Source organism: Pongo pygmaeus, chromosome 8 (genome assembly GCF_028885625.2).
Source record: "Pongo pygmaeus isolate AG05252 chromosome 8, NHGRI_mPonPyg2-v2.0_pri, whole genome shotgun sequence".
NCBI classification, from domain to species: domain Eukaryota; kingdom Metazoa; phylum Chordata; class Mammalia; order Primates; family Hominidae; genus Pongo; species Pongo pygmaeus.
The window spans coordinates 102,949,068-102,962,455 of NC_072381.2; the positions used below are offsets into that span (position 1 = coordinate 102,949,068).

General features: G+C 43.8%; 1 protein-coding gene across 1 annotated transcript in view; it reads left to right on the forward strand.

Moving 5' to 3' along the window:
- PI4K2A (phosphatidylinositol 4-kinase type 2 alpha) overlaps positions 1–13,388 on the forward strand; it is a 35,001-nt gene that overhangs the window by 2,080 nt on the left and 19,533 nt on the right. Inside the window, exon 2 of the mRNA XM_054435464.1 lies at positions 8,127–8,327. Within this exon, the coding sequence (XP_054291439.1) occupies positions 8,127–8,327 (201 nt within the window). The remainder of the gene's footprint in view (positions 1–8,126; positions 8,328–13,388) is intronic.

Sequence of the window (13,388 nt, forward strand, 5' to 3'; positions counted from 1 at the left end):
TGAGTGCCCTGAGGTTTAAATGTCAGCCAGATGCTTGCTTGCTTGCTTTCTTTTTCTTTCTCTTTCTTTCTTTCTTTCTTTCTTTCTTTCTTTCTTTCTGTCTCTTTCTCTCTCTCTCTCTTTCTCCCTCTCCCTCTCTCCCTCTCTCCCTCTCCCTCTCCCTCTCCCTCTCTCTCTCTCTCTCTTTCTTGTCTTTCTTGTCTTTCTTTCTTTCAGAGAAGGTCTCACTCTGACACCCAGGCTGGAGTGCAGTGGTGCAATCTCACTGCTCACTGCAGCCTTGATATCCCGGGCTCAAGGTCCTCCCACTCAGCTTCCAAGTAGCTGAGACTACAGGCACGCGCCACCATACCCAGCTAAAAATTATTTTCGTAGAGTCAAGAGTCTCGCCACGTTGCCCTGGTTGGTCTCAGACTCGTGGCTTCAAGCAATCGTCCTCTTACCTCAGCCTCCCAAAGTGCTGGGATTACAGGTGTGACCCACTATACCTGTCCTTTTTGTGCGGGCAGAGGGTATTTTTAGTTTGTTGGCAAATGTAAGAAGGGGCTAAGATTATCTTTGATAGGTACAGGAGAAGGAGGAATATTTTTGTTTTTCTTTCATGACACTGTTAGAGCTGCATTGGAAGTGGGTTAGGTCAGCTGAGAAGTGAGCTGGTGCTTTGACAGATGGAAGTAATACGATCTCTTAATTCTACCTGGCAGGTAAAGTACTGCCATCTCAGTACACAGGCCACAGAGAAGGACAGACCATAGGTATGTTACTTGGTGATTTAGGGATTCCAGTCTCTAAAATTTCCCGGCCACTATCATTTCTCATAGGGGATGTCAAAACACAGATGCCCTGACAAAACTTTTTGATGTACTCATACTGCTTCCAGTTGAAGAAAATGTGATTTAGAACAAAGGGCAATTTCTAAATGCTTGTGGTGGGTTAGACTGGCCCACAGACTTACTGTAGTTGGAATCGTCATCTTTGGCTCTCCTCCAAATGTATGTACTTTATTAAACAAATACTTACATAGCATTTACTATATTCCTTTAAGTGCTTTACAAATAATAACTCACTTAATCTTTATAACCATCCTTGGAGGTAGGTACTGTTATTATCCCTGCAGGTGACAACACAAGCCCATGGTATAACTAATTTTTCCAAGGTCTCACACCTAGTAAGTGGTAGAGGCAGGATTGGGCCCAGGTGGGTTGGCTGTGGAGTTCATGTTCTCACCACTATCCTTTGCTCCCTCAGAGTCAGTCATCAGAATTTCCAGATTCTGGCCAGGCGCGATGGCTCATGCCTGTACTCCCAGCACTTTGGGAGGCCAAGGGCAGGCGCATCACTGGAGGTCAAGAGTTGTTCGAGACCAGCCTGGTCAACATGGTGAAACCCCGTCTCTACCAAAAATACAAAAATTAGCCGAGCACTGTGGCAGGCACTTGTAATCCCAGCCACTTGGGAGGCTGAAGCAGGAGAATCGCTTGAGCCTGGGAGGTGGAGGTTGCAGTGAGCCGAGATTGCACCACTGCACTCCAGCCCAGGCGACAGAGTGAGACTCCGTTTCAAAAACAAAACAAAAAAAAAAGAATTTCTAAATTATCTTCTCAGCTACTATATTGGTTAGTATTGAATTTGACTATATGTGACAGATATTTTAAAATAATGATGACTTGAAAAAAGGTTCATTTACGCCTCATGTAAAAGAAGTCTATAGGCTAGCTGCTCAGGCATGCTCAGGGCTGGCATGACATTTCACTTTATTGGAGACATAGGGTTCTTCCTGCCAGCTCATCAGCCATCTTTAGAATGTGGCTTCTACTCCATGGTCCAAGATGGCTGCTCAAGCTGCAAACATCTTGTCTGCTTTTCAGCCATTTGGAAGAAGGAAAGGGAGAGGGCGAATATGCCCCCGTCCTTTAAGGCACTTTGTAGAAGTTGTAGGAGACTCTTCTACTTACATCCCATTGTCTAAAACTTAGCTGTAGTAGTGGCTGGGAACTATAGTCTTTTTTCTTTTTTTGCCCAGGTAAAAATCATGGGTCTTGTGTCTAGGGAACAAGGGGGAACAGAGATTGGGAGAACGAGCACTTTCTGCGACAGCCACTTTTGGATTTTAGACAGTCTGGAAGATTCTTGAAGATAACAGCCCTGGTCCCATTTCTCAATTTTGGATGGTTTCTGTCTCAGTGGGGTCCAGGAACAGATGGAAAATGCTAGAAGTCGTGGGGAGAGTATACACATTACCCCCCTCACTTACCTCCTTGTGCTTCAGGTCTCATGCTCACTCAACTGCAAAAGGATTTTTTGAGCTTTTTCTCTTTTGCATGAAGTAATACTAGATTTTCACATTGCCAAGAATCATAGGACAGCATGTGACTCACTAGGTTAAGAGGATTAAATGACATATCACACATGAAAGCCCCGATGTAGTTCCTGGCACTTAGTGGGGGCAGCTCAATCAGATTTTTAAAAACATTCCTACTAACTGGTGAATTAGGGTTCTTGGGGTACATGGCATCGAATAAGGCTATAAGAGTTGGTAGATGGGGCGCAGTGGCTCACGTCTGTAATCCCAGCACTTTGGGAGGCCGAGGCGGGCGGATCACAAGGTCAGGAGATTGCGACCGTCCTGGCTAACACGGTGAAACCCCGTCTCTACTAAAAATACAGAAAATTAGCCAGGTGTGGTGGCGGGCGCCTGTAGTCCCAGCTACTTGGGAGGCTGAGGTAGGAGAATGGCATGAGCCCGGGAGGCGGAGCTTGCAGTGAGCCAAGATCGTGCCACTACACTCCAGCTTGGGCAAGACAGCAAGACTCCATCTCAAAAAAAAAAAAAAGAGTTGGTAGATGATGCTTAAAATCTCGAGACCTACATGTATGACAAACTTGACTGCCTCTTAACGTTTTAGTAAAATTATTTTATTATATATATATTTTTGAGACAGTTTCTCACCCTGTCGCCCAGGCTGGAGTGCAGTGGCACAACCTTGGCTCATTGCAGCCTTGGCCTCCCAGTGTTGGGATTACAGGTGTGAGCCACCGTGCCTGGATGGTTTTATATATTTGGACAAGCCCTTCCCTTCCTTTTGTAAGAATAAACTTGTAAATAAGGCTTCTCTACCTAAATAGCTAAATGAAAGACTGCTGTTTTCCTCCAACCTATACCATAGAATACAGCAGTTCTTAGAGTGTGGCCCAGGGATCTTGACCTCTGGGAGTTCCTTTTGGGGTCCACAGGTCAAAATTATTTTCATCGTAATTCTAAGACTTTATTTGCCTTTTTCATTCTCATTTATTTATGAGTGGAGAGTGGAGATTTCCAGAGACTACATGATGTGTGATATTGAAACAGATTGAATACTAAGATATGAGATATAGCCTTTACCCACATTAACAAATGCTTTTTGGAGTCCTTAATGATTTTTTTTTTTTTTTTTTGAGATGGAGTCTCACTCGCTCAGGCTAGAGTGCAGTGGCATGATCTCGACTCACTGCAACCTCTGCCTCCTGGGTTCAAGCAATTCTCCTGCTTCAGCCTCCCGAGTAGCTGGAATTACAGGCACGCCCACCACCATGCCCGGCTAATTTTTGTATTTTTAGTAGAGACGGGATTTCACCATGTTGGCCAGGCTGATCTCAAACTCCTGATCTCAGGTGATCCGCCTGCCTTGGCCTCCCAAAGTACTGGGATTACAGGCATGAGCCACTGCACCCAGCCTAATTTTTAAGAGTTTAAACTTTTTGAGACCAAAAAGTTTGAGAACTATTCACTTTATGTTTACCAAACTTTAAAAGAAGACTTTTATAAAAGGTCATTTCTGTATATTTCACTGTGCGATATGAATGATATGCTTGAACTGTCTTACATTTTAGGTTCTTGGAGAAAGGACCTCTTTTAGCATAGCATGACACCCTCCTTGTCACTGCTGATTAGATATAGGAACCCCCCTGGGTTCCAGGTTCCAGTAATTTGTTGTTGTTGTTTGTTTGTTTTGAGAGGGGGTCTAACTCTGTTGCCCAGGCTGGAGTGCAGTAGTGTGATCTTGGCTCATTGCAACTTCCACTTCCTGGGTTCAAGCGATTCTCCCACCTCAGCCTCCTGAGTAGCTGGTACTACAGGTGCATGCCACCATGCCCAGCTAATTTTTTCTATTTTTTTTTTTTTTTGTAGAGACGGGGTTTCACCATGTTGGCCAGGCTGGTCTTGAACTCCTGACCTGAAATGATCCACCTGCCTTGGCCCCCCAAGTGCTGGGATTATAAGTGTGAGCCACTGCACTGGGCTCAGTTTCCAGTAATTGGTTGTGGGTTCTGACACCAGCTAGTTCATGGCCTCCTGCTTTCTTGTGTGATTTTATTCCCAACTTCATGGACTGCTACTGCTTAAACTATCTGTACCTCACCCCGCCTTTGTTAAAAGGAGAGATTAGTAAATGGGTGTTAAGAAAAGTTGTTTTTATAATATTGGCATCAAACTGAAGCTCTCTCCTAGATATAATAAAGGAATTGAAAATCTATTAAAGAAGAGAAAAAAAAACCACAAAAATCTATTAAAGAAGAGAGTGGATGGTGAGGAAAAATTAGGCAGTAGTCATTTTCTTTTCCAGCTAAATACTGGTGGGTGTCTTTCCAATTTGAGTGGTTTTAGAGTTTGTTCTCCATGAATGAGGAGAGTATTCTTGATTATTCAGTAGCATAGTTGATTTTATGAAGTGAACACTGGAAATTAGGCCAGAGGCTGTTTTACCTCTCTGTCTAGGAAAGCCACCAAATGCCTGCAGAATGCTTGCACATCGTTCTCCACAGGCTAGGTCCTGAGCAAATGCTAACATAATTGAATTGAACTGAGGCCTACACTTAGTCCTGAAAGGCACTTGTTTGCCCTTCTGTCTGAATGCCCTTTTGTTTCTCCGTTCTTCATACTCTAACATTCCCTCATTGATCTAGTCCAGGCAGTATTCTTTAATGAAACCCCTGTACTATTGACATAACCATAATTACTCATGCTTTTGGAGTCATTGAAATGCTTCTTATTCTCCTTATGGTAGAAGGAAATCGAGATGTTTGAGAGGTCAGTCTTTAAATGACACTTGACTGCAATCTTGGCCTTCAAGTTCTGCTTTCTTTTTTGTTATTGTTGTTTTTTAATTTTTCTTTTTTAGAGATGGGGTCTTGCTCTGTCACCCAGGCTACAGTGCAGTGGCATGCTCCTAGCTCACTGCAGCCTTGATCTTCTAGGCACAAGGGATTCTTCCTGCCGAGTAGCTGGGACTACAGGTGCATACCACCACACTTAGCTAATTTTTTTTTTTTTTTTTTTTTGAGATGGTATTTCGCTCATTGACCAGGCTGGAGTGCAATGGCATGATCTCGGCTCACTGCGACCTCCACCTCCCGGGTTCAAGCGATTCTCCTGCCTCGCCTCCCGAGTAGCTGGGACTACAGGCATGTGCCACCATGCCTGGCTAATTTTGTATTTTTAGTAGAGATGGGGTTTCTTCATGTTGGTCAGGCTGGTCTCGAACTCCTGACCTCAGGTGATCCGCCCGCCTTGGCCTCCCAAAGTGCTGGGATTGCAGGCATGATTCCCGGCTAATTTTTAAAAATTAGTGACAGAGTCTTATGGTATTGCCCAACCTGGTCTCAAACTCCAGGCCTCAGGCAATCCTGCCTCATCCTCTGAAAGTGCTGGGCTTATAGGCATGAGCCACCATGCTCAACCTTTTCTGTCTTTAAGTAGAAGTATTTACTAGTTGGCCTCAGCCCTGGTATTTTTCAGCCCTCAGTAGTAGTAGGAGTGTCTTGGCCTCCCTTTCATTGGGGACCAGCTTACTGAACTCCATAATGTGCCTCAGTTGAACTGACTGTTGCATTCTGGGACATGCTTCAAGTTGCCTTTTGGTTTCCCTGTCCAGGTTCCAGAGGGTTACAGTGAACTCGTCAGTCATTCTCTGAGTTGTGAGCCTGTTGCTACTGCTGCTTTGTTATTCAGAGGCTGGGGTTCCAGGGGAGCAGAGACAGAGAAGACTGCTGAGGCCTCTAGCTAGTTGCTTTGGATAAGAAAGTAATTCTGAAGACTTATGATGTGAATATATGCATTTTGCTTTGCCAGTAAATAAGTTAGTTTGTCTTTAAGAATAAATTGATTCTTTTTGGAGGGAGAAGGAGGAGTTCTGTATTTTTCTTGTCCTCTCAAATCCTTGGAAGGCATTTTTAAAGGAGCTGGCTTCAAGATCGACCAGTTATTTGTTAGCGACATGGACCTAGCCAAATCCTAATATGAGTACTGAGTTGGTGAAAGCAGATGGGTGTATGCTGTCTGCTGTGACCTGCCATTCAGGAAGTGACACCCACAGGAAAATGTCTTATGACCCAGACTAGCTTGAGTAGGCTGTGGGGTGAGGGGGACAAGGAGAGTCATATGATACGAGGATGAATCACTCAGATAGCATATTTGCTTTTATCCCTTGAATTACCAGTTTGGGGACTGGAGGGAATTAGATGAATGTAAAACAACCTCAGAGGGCTGACTGGCCTGTTGAAGAAAACATTCAGGAGGGAGGGCCGTAATTTCTAGGCATCCCATATTTCCAAAGACCTTAGAAGATTAAGTTACTGTCTGCTATAGAAGATGGATTTAATCTGTGTGGCATCTCATGTCCTGGTTTCTTGCCTATCAGAATTACTTAAGAGAGCTTCATTCTAACCAAGTAGCAGAGTTTTTTTCCTGCTGTGATTTTTCTCTTTGGATAATAAGGCTGCGAGAGGAAATCTCTTCATCATTGATGAAGGAATTTCCTTAACCTCATTCCATAATAGATTTTTTTTTTTTTTTTTGAGACAGAGGCTTGACCTTGTCACCCGGGCTGGAGTGCAGTGGCGTGATATTAGCTCACTGCAACCTCCGCCTCCTGGGTTCAAGTGATTCTCCTGCCTCAGCTTGCCGGGTAGCTGGGATTACAGGTGCATGCCACCATGCCCAGCTAATTTTTGTATTTTTAGTAGAGACAGGGTTTCACCATGTTGGCCAGGCTGGTCTTAAATTCCTGACCTCAGGTTATCCGCCCACCTCGGCCTCCCAAAGTGCTGGGATTACAAGCGTGAGCCACCATGCCCGGCCCATAATACCTTCTTTACTTCCTTCCAGTTGGTAAAGTTTTTAGTCTTTCTGTAATTGATGCAGAACAACAGTGTGCATAATGTAACTTCAGCAATTAGAGTTATGGTGTTAAATTTCTGGCATACCACATACAGAAAGATCCCGTAGGATAAATAGGGCAGGGGTGCATACAAAAAAAGAGAACATATGACCTGTGATAAGTTAATTCCTCATTTTTTTGGGGAAAGATTACTTTAGAGCCCTCGATATGTGCATTAGGATATTGTATCTTTCTGGAGAGCAGGAAGCAGTACTGTATTGGCATTAGATGCTGCCAGTGACTAAAGATCTACCACTGAATTGGCTTCTGTACCTTTTTTTTTTTTTTGTGAGACAAGGTCTCACTTGGTTGCCCAGGGTGAGGAATGCGGTGTGGGCAATCTAGGCTCACTGCAACCTCCGCCCCATGGGTTCAAGTGATTCTCGTGCCTCAGCCTCCCAAGTAACTGGAATTACAGGCGTGCACCACCGCGCCCAGCTACTGTTTGTATTTTTAGTAGAGACAGGGTTTCGCCATGTTGGCCAGGCTGGTCTCAAACTCCTGGCCTCAAGTGATCCGCCCGCCTTGGCCTCCCAAAGTGCTGGGATTACAGGCATGAGCCTTGTACCTGGCCTGCTTCTGTATCTTGCTCCTAGAAATGTAGCAATCCATTTACCTTGTTTGTTTGAAGCACAAAGTTAGAGGTAGGTACTTATATGAGGGAAAAGAGATGGAAAAGAGGGATAAAGGAGCAAGGAAGAAAGAGAAGACTTAATATGTTCTTTGGCCACAGTGCTTTCTAGCAGTGGGTCTCTTAGCTGCACACACGAGCTGGTGTCTTCCCCTTACCAACTGGGATAAACCTGAGTCCAACTGTGAGTAGGAATTGTCTGCCTGTGCCCTCTCATTTCTTTCTAGATTCCTGCTGACTTGGTCTGTGGGCTATTTCAGTCAACTCGGATTTAACATCTTTTTCTTTTGTCTTTGTAGAGGATCATTGCTGTCTTCAAACCCAAGAATGAAGAGCCCTATGGGCATCTTAATCCTAAGTGGACCAAGTGGCTGCAGAAGCTGTGCTGTCCCTGCTGCTTTGGCCGTGACTGCCTTGTCCTCAACCAGGGCTATCTCTCAGAGGCAGGGGCCAGCCTGGTGGACCAAAAACTGGAACTCAACATTGTTCCCCGTACAAAGGTCAGTGACCCATCTCCAGGAAGCCTTACTGCCTGGCCACAGTTTTCCTGGGGCCTAAGCCCTGCTACATGTTAGTGGGACCTTGGGTCCAGTGGGATCATTTATACTGTAAGTCTGGATTCTCGATCTTTTTTCGGGAGGATGGCAGGATTAGGCTCGTGATTTGATCATCTGATGAAGGTTGTCTTTTGAAGGATATACACACAATTTTTGCATACAATTTCAGGAGATTCACACTTTTACTGCATGTTTATGGCTCCCTTGGTCTTTGAATCCCAGCTAACCCCAAGCTAGTTAGAAACCTAGTGACTTTGTGGCTTACTCTCAGACTTCTGAGCTATCCTGGCATTTCAATACAGTCTAGGACTGGCTGATGACAGCTAAGCACTTCTGCAGGGTCTGACAAGGAAAACTTTAGGACAGGCTGAGGGTTAGAGCAATGGTCTGGCCTGAACCCTACAGGGAACTGACATAGAATTTTTCTAACTTATCTTTATGCTGTGGAATTTTGGGACTTGTCTGAACATATCAAAATAGGGGTGCCAGATCCAGGCAGACTCACACTCAGAATGGATTCATACACATCTTGTATGTGTTATAGACATAGTTGAGGTCCCCCCCACCCCCACCCCAACCAATATGCTTGAATACAGAATTGATTGCATACAATTTCAGGGAGTTTACTGACACCAGGCTAAGAACCCCTGCACTACAAGGTATTCCATGAAACTCACCAAGGGTTATGAGGGGAAGAAATCTACTGGTCAGCATATGAACATGTCCGGACACATCATTCACTGAGTACATGGCTACCTGGGGTTTAGTAACAACTTAGGTGGAACTCTCATCTGATGCCCTGAGGCTGCTGAGTCATCTAAACAATCCTGGCTCTGTGCTTAGTCTTAACTGGTCTATGCTAGTTTATTTAGTTATTTACTAAATAACTAAAACTAAATTTATTTAGTTATTTATTAAATATCTCTTTGAGAATCTGATGAAACCTATAGACCCCCTTTCCAGAAAAAGTACATATATTTGCAATTATTGTTTTGTATATAATTTTAGGGTGATGGTTCATAAACGTTGCAGTCTATCTGTTGACCCCCCAGGGAGCATGCCTCTAGATTAAAATCCCTCTGCTTAAAGTTTTCTTTTCTTTATTGTTTTTAGAGACAGGTTCTTGCTCTGTTGCCCAGGCTGGGGTGCAGTGGCACAATCACAGCTCACTGCAGCCTTGACTTCCCAGGCTCAAGCAGTCCTCCCACCTCAGCCTCTCAGGTTGGAACTACGGGCATGTGCCACCATGCCTGGCTAATTTTTTTTTTTTTTTAATTTTTTGTAGAGACAAGGTCTCCCTGTTTTGCCCAGGCTGGTCTTGAACTCCTGGGCTCAAGCTATCCTCCTGCCTTGGCCTCCCCAAAGTGCTGGGATTACAAGTGTGAGCCACCACACCCAGCCTTGAAGATTTCTTCACAGGTTTAGATAGCAGACTCTATGAGCAAAGAGATTGATCAGCAGATGGAAACTTCCCTTCCGTTTGAGAGGAAAATGTGACTATTGTGGATATTTAACCATGTCTGCTCCTTTGCTACTAAACTCCAAATAATTAGCCAACTAGTTTGTAAGTTATAGAAGTCAGAGACCACTTCTCAAGATTTCCTCTCTCATTCTCAGCACCTAGCAAAATACTATATTTATAGTAAGCATTCATGAAGTAGCAGCTGAGTCAGTAAATGAATATCAAATCATGAGAAATAATACCAAAGTTCTCCCAACTTCAGGTCTAGCGAGAAAATGTTTGACCAGGCTTCTAGTTCCCATTTCACATCTAATTCACTGCCTGGCTTTGTACAGCTCATTCCTTCTCTTTATGCCTTACTTTTCCCTCTCTGTGCAGATAGTTTTACAGCATGCTTTGAACATCTTGTATGATAATTAATGTTCTTAAGTCTCCTAACCTGAAATGCTTCTACTAGGCTCCTCTTAGACTCTGGAAACTTTTAAATTCTCCTTGCTCATCACTCTGTAGTTTTCTTCCTTTACTAGGCAAATAGCAGACTGTGCCTGGCCTATGCCTGCCTGCTCTGTTGGTGCTTCTGGAGTGTGGTGCCCAAGAATCAGAGGACTTGAGTTTGAATTCTTGCTCTGCAGTTTTTGATTTGTATAACACTTCAGCAAGTCATGTAACCTCCCTAGGCTCAATTTCTTTACTGTAAAAATAGGGATATAAATAGTTCCTACTTTGTAGAGTGGCCATCAATATTACACAAGACAGCCTATATGAAGCACATAGCCGAGTGAGTGCCAGGCACAATGTAAACCCTCCATATGTTAGCCTGTGATATTTTTATAAGCTATTCTAATTGTTAGTGTCACCCCCACAATCCCTTTCTTCCCTGTCTCTGGTCTTCCTCTTTCCCTGTTAGAGAACCTTCATGAGGCCTGAGGATCTTTTGCATCAGAAAGTCAGCAACAACAAAAATACTTGTCTTGGCTGGGCTCAGTGGCTCACGCCTGTAATCCCAGCACTTTGGGAGGCCAAAGTGGGTGGATCACCTGAGGTCAGGAGTTCGAGACCAGCCTGGCCAACATGGTGAAACCCTGTCTCTACTAAAAATACAAAACTTAGCTGAGCATGGTGGTGCGTGCCTGTAATCCCAGCTACTTGGGAGGCTGAGGCAGGAGAATCGCTTGAACCTGGGAGGCAGAGGTTGCAGTGAGCTGAGATTGTGCCACCACACTCTATCCTGGGCGACAGAGCAAGACTCCGTCTCAAAAAAAAAAAAATACTTGTCTTCCATGAGACTGAGATGAGACAGAACTTTGGAAGCTTAACATGTAGCTGCTGGAGAATAGTAAGAGGACTCCCCTCCCTGTCTCCCCAACTCTTGTGACAGGACTCTATCCAGTTGATCAGAGCATCTGTCATTATAGAAACAGGGCTCACATTGCATTGGAACTTGAATGGTAAGGCTCTAATTCTCACTCACTGGCTGTCTCTGCTCTCTGCTCCTATGAGGTTTCAGGTTATGATAGTTTCATTAGTTATGGGGAAAAAGTGGTTTATTAGGAAGAATGATAGAAAATAAATATGATGGGGGCAAAAGGGGATTTATGGCTTGAGAGAGCCAGGAGTTTCACTGTGGACACTGGCAAGGTAGCCTTAGGAGAGCTCTTTTTCCTTCATTCCTATGCCTGAGTTTTCTGATTTGTAAGGCAGGGAGTGCCTACTACAGTACCATGCACATCCATTTTAGGTACTCTATTAATACTAGATGGTAGCATGGAGCGATAGATGAGAGGCAGTTATTTTGCCTCTCAGGTTCATGGGAAAAAAATAGTTATTTGTAATAAATTTTACAAGGCTTAGGAAAATACCTTTCTTGTAAGTTTGATTTTAGGTATTTATATGCTAAAACTCACTTGTTGCTTTTATATGCTAAAACTCACTTGTTGCTGTCTCTGAAAGAAGCTTGTAACTCATTCATTCATTCACTTAATAAATATTTAATGAGCATATGCCAGCTACTGTGTTAGGTGCTGTGGATGCTAATATAAATAAGATGTTCTCTGCTTCCTCAAATCTCATTAGTTTTAAGGGAGGAGTTAGATATACAAATGGATAATTACAAGACAGTGATAAGTGTGACAATAGATGCATATGTGGTTTACAATTATGTCACTGCAATTTGACTTAAATCAAGTATAATATTGATGGCTCATAAATTTTTTTTTTAGAATAAGCAATGCATGCATCTAGTACAAAAATCAGAAGGCACATAGGGTAAACAGAGAAAAGTAATTCAGACTCCCTGCTACCCCTATCTCCTGGCCATTCAGTTTCCTTCCTCAGAGGCAGCCAGGATTACAGTACATCTTGTGTAATATTCCAGATATAGCCTATACATAAAAATAGCAGCTAATTAAAATGAAAACCAATTTTAATGTTTATGTTTTGAATATGAATAATTTCACAAAGTAAAAAAATTCAAAAGGGCCCGGGCACAGTGGCTCATGCCTGTAATCCCAACACTTTGGGAGGCCGAGGTGGGAGGATCACCTGAGGTCAGGAGTTCAAGACCAGCCTGGCCAACATGGTAAAACCCTCTCTCTACTAAAAATACAAAAATTAGCCAGGAGTGGTGGCACACACCTGTAATCCCAGCTACTTGGGAGGCTGAGGCATGAGAATCGCTTGAATCTGGGACTTGGAGGTTGCAGTGAGCCGAGACTGCGCCACTGCACTCCAGCCTGGGCAACAGAGTGAGACTCTGTCTCAAAAAAAAAAAAAAAAAAAAAAAAAAAAAAAATTCAAAAGGAAATAAAGGGGTATAGAGTAAATTGCAACTTGTTTGTCTCTGGAAAGAAAATGGGCATTTGGCCTAATCTAACCCAGGAGATGACAGTGTTAATCCTTGTACTTCATACCAGCTGCTCTAACAACCCCTAAATCTCAGTGGTTTAATACAATTGGATTGTATTTCTTTTTTTTCTTATTTTTTTGGGGACAGAGTCTCCCTCTGTCACCCAGGATAGAATGTGCAGTGGCGCGATCTCGGCTCACTGCAACCTCTGCCTCCGAGGTTCAAGCCATCCTCCCACCTCAGCCTCCCAAGTAGCTGGGATTACAGACGTGCACCACCATGCCTGGCTAATTTTTTTCTTCGTATTTTTAGTAGAGACGGGGTTTCACCATGTTGGCCAGGCTGGTCTTGAACTTCTGACCTCAAGTGATCTGCCCACCTCGGCCTCCCAGAGTGCTGGGTTTACAGGTGTGAGCCACCACGCCTGGCCAGGAGTATATTTCTTGATTACATGTCAGACTCATGCCAGATAGGCAGCTCTCCTAGATACCACATCACTCATGTAGTTACAAGGTATCCAAGGTTCTTCCATGGTGTGGCTCTGCTATTTCCCAGCCCGTCTTTCCTAGCTGCATAGACTGGGGAATGTGAATTAAGGATTGTGGGAGATTTTAGTTGCCAGCAGTGGAAGTGTTGTACATACATAATTTTGTCATTATTTCATTGGCCCAAACTAGTTATCTTCCCTCTTCTAGTT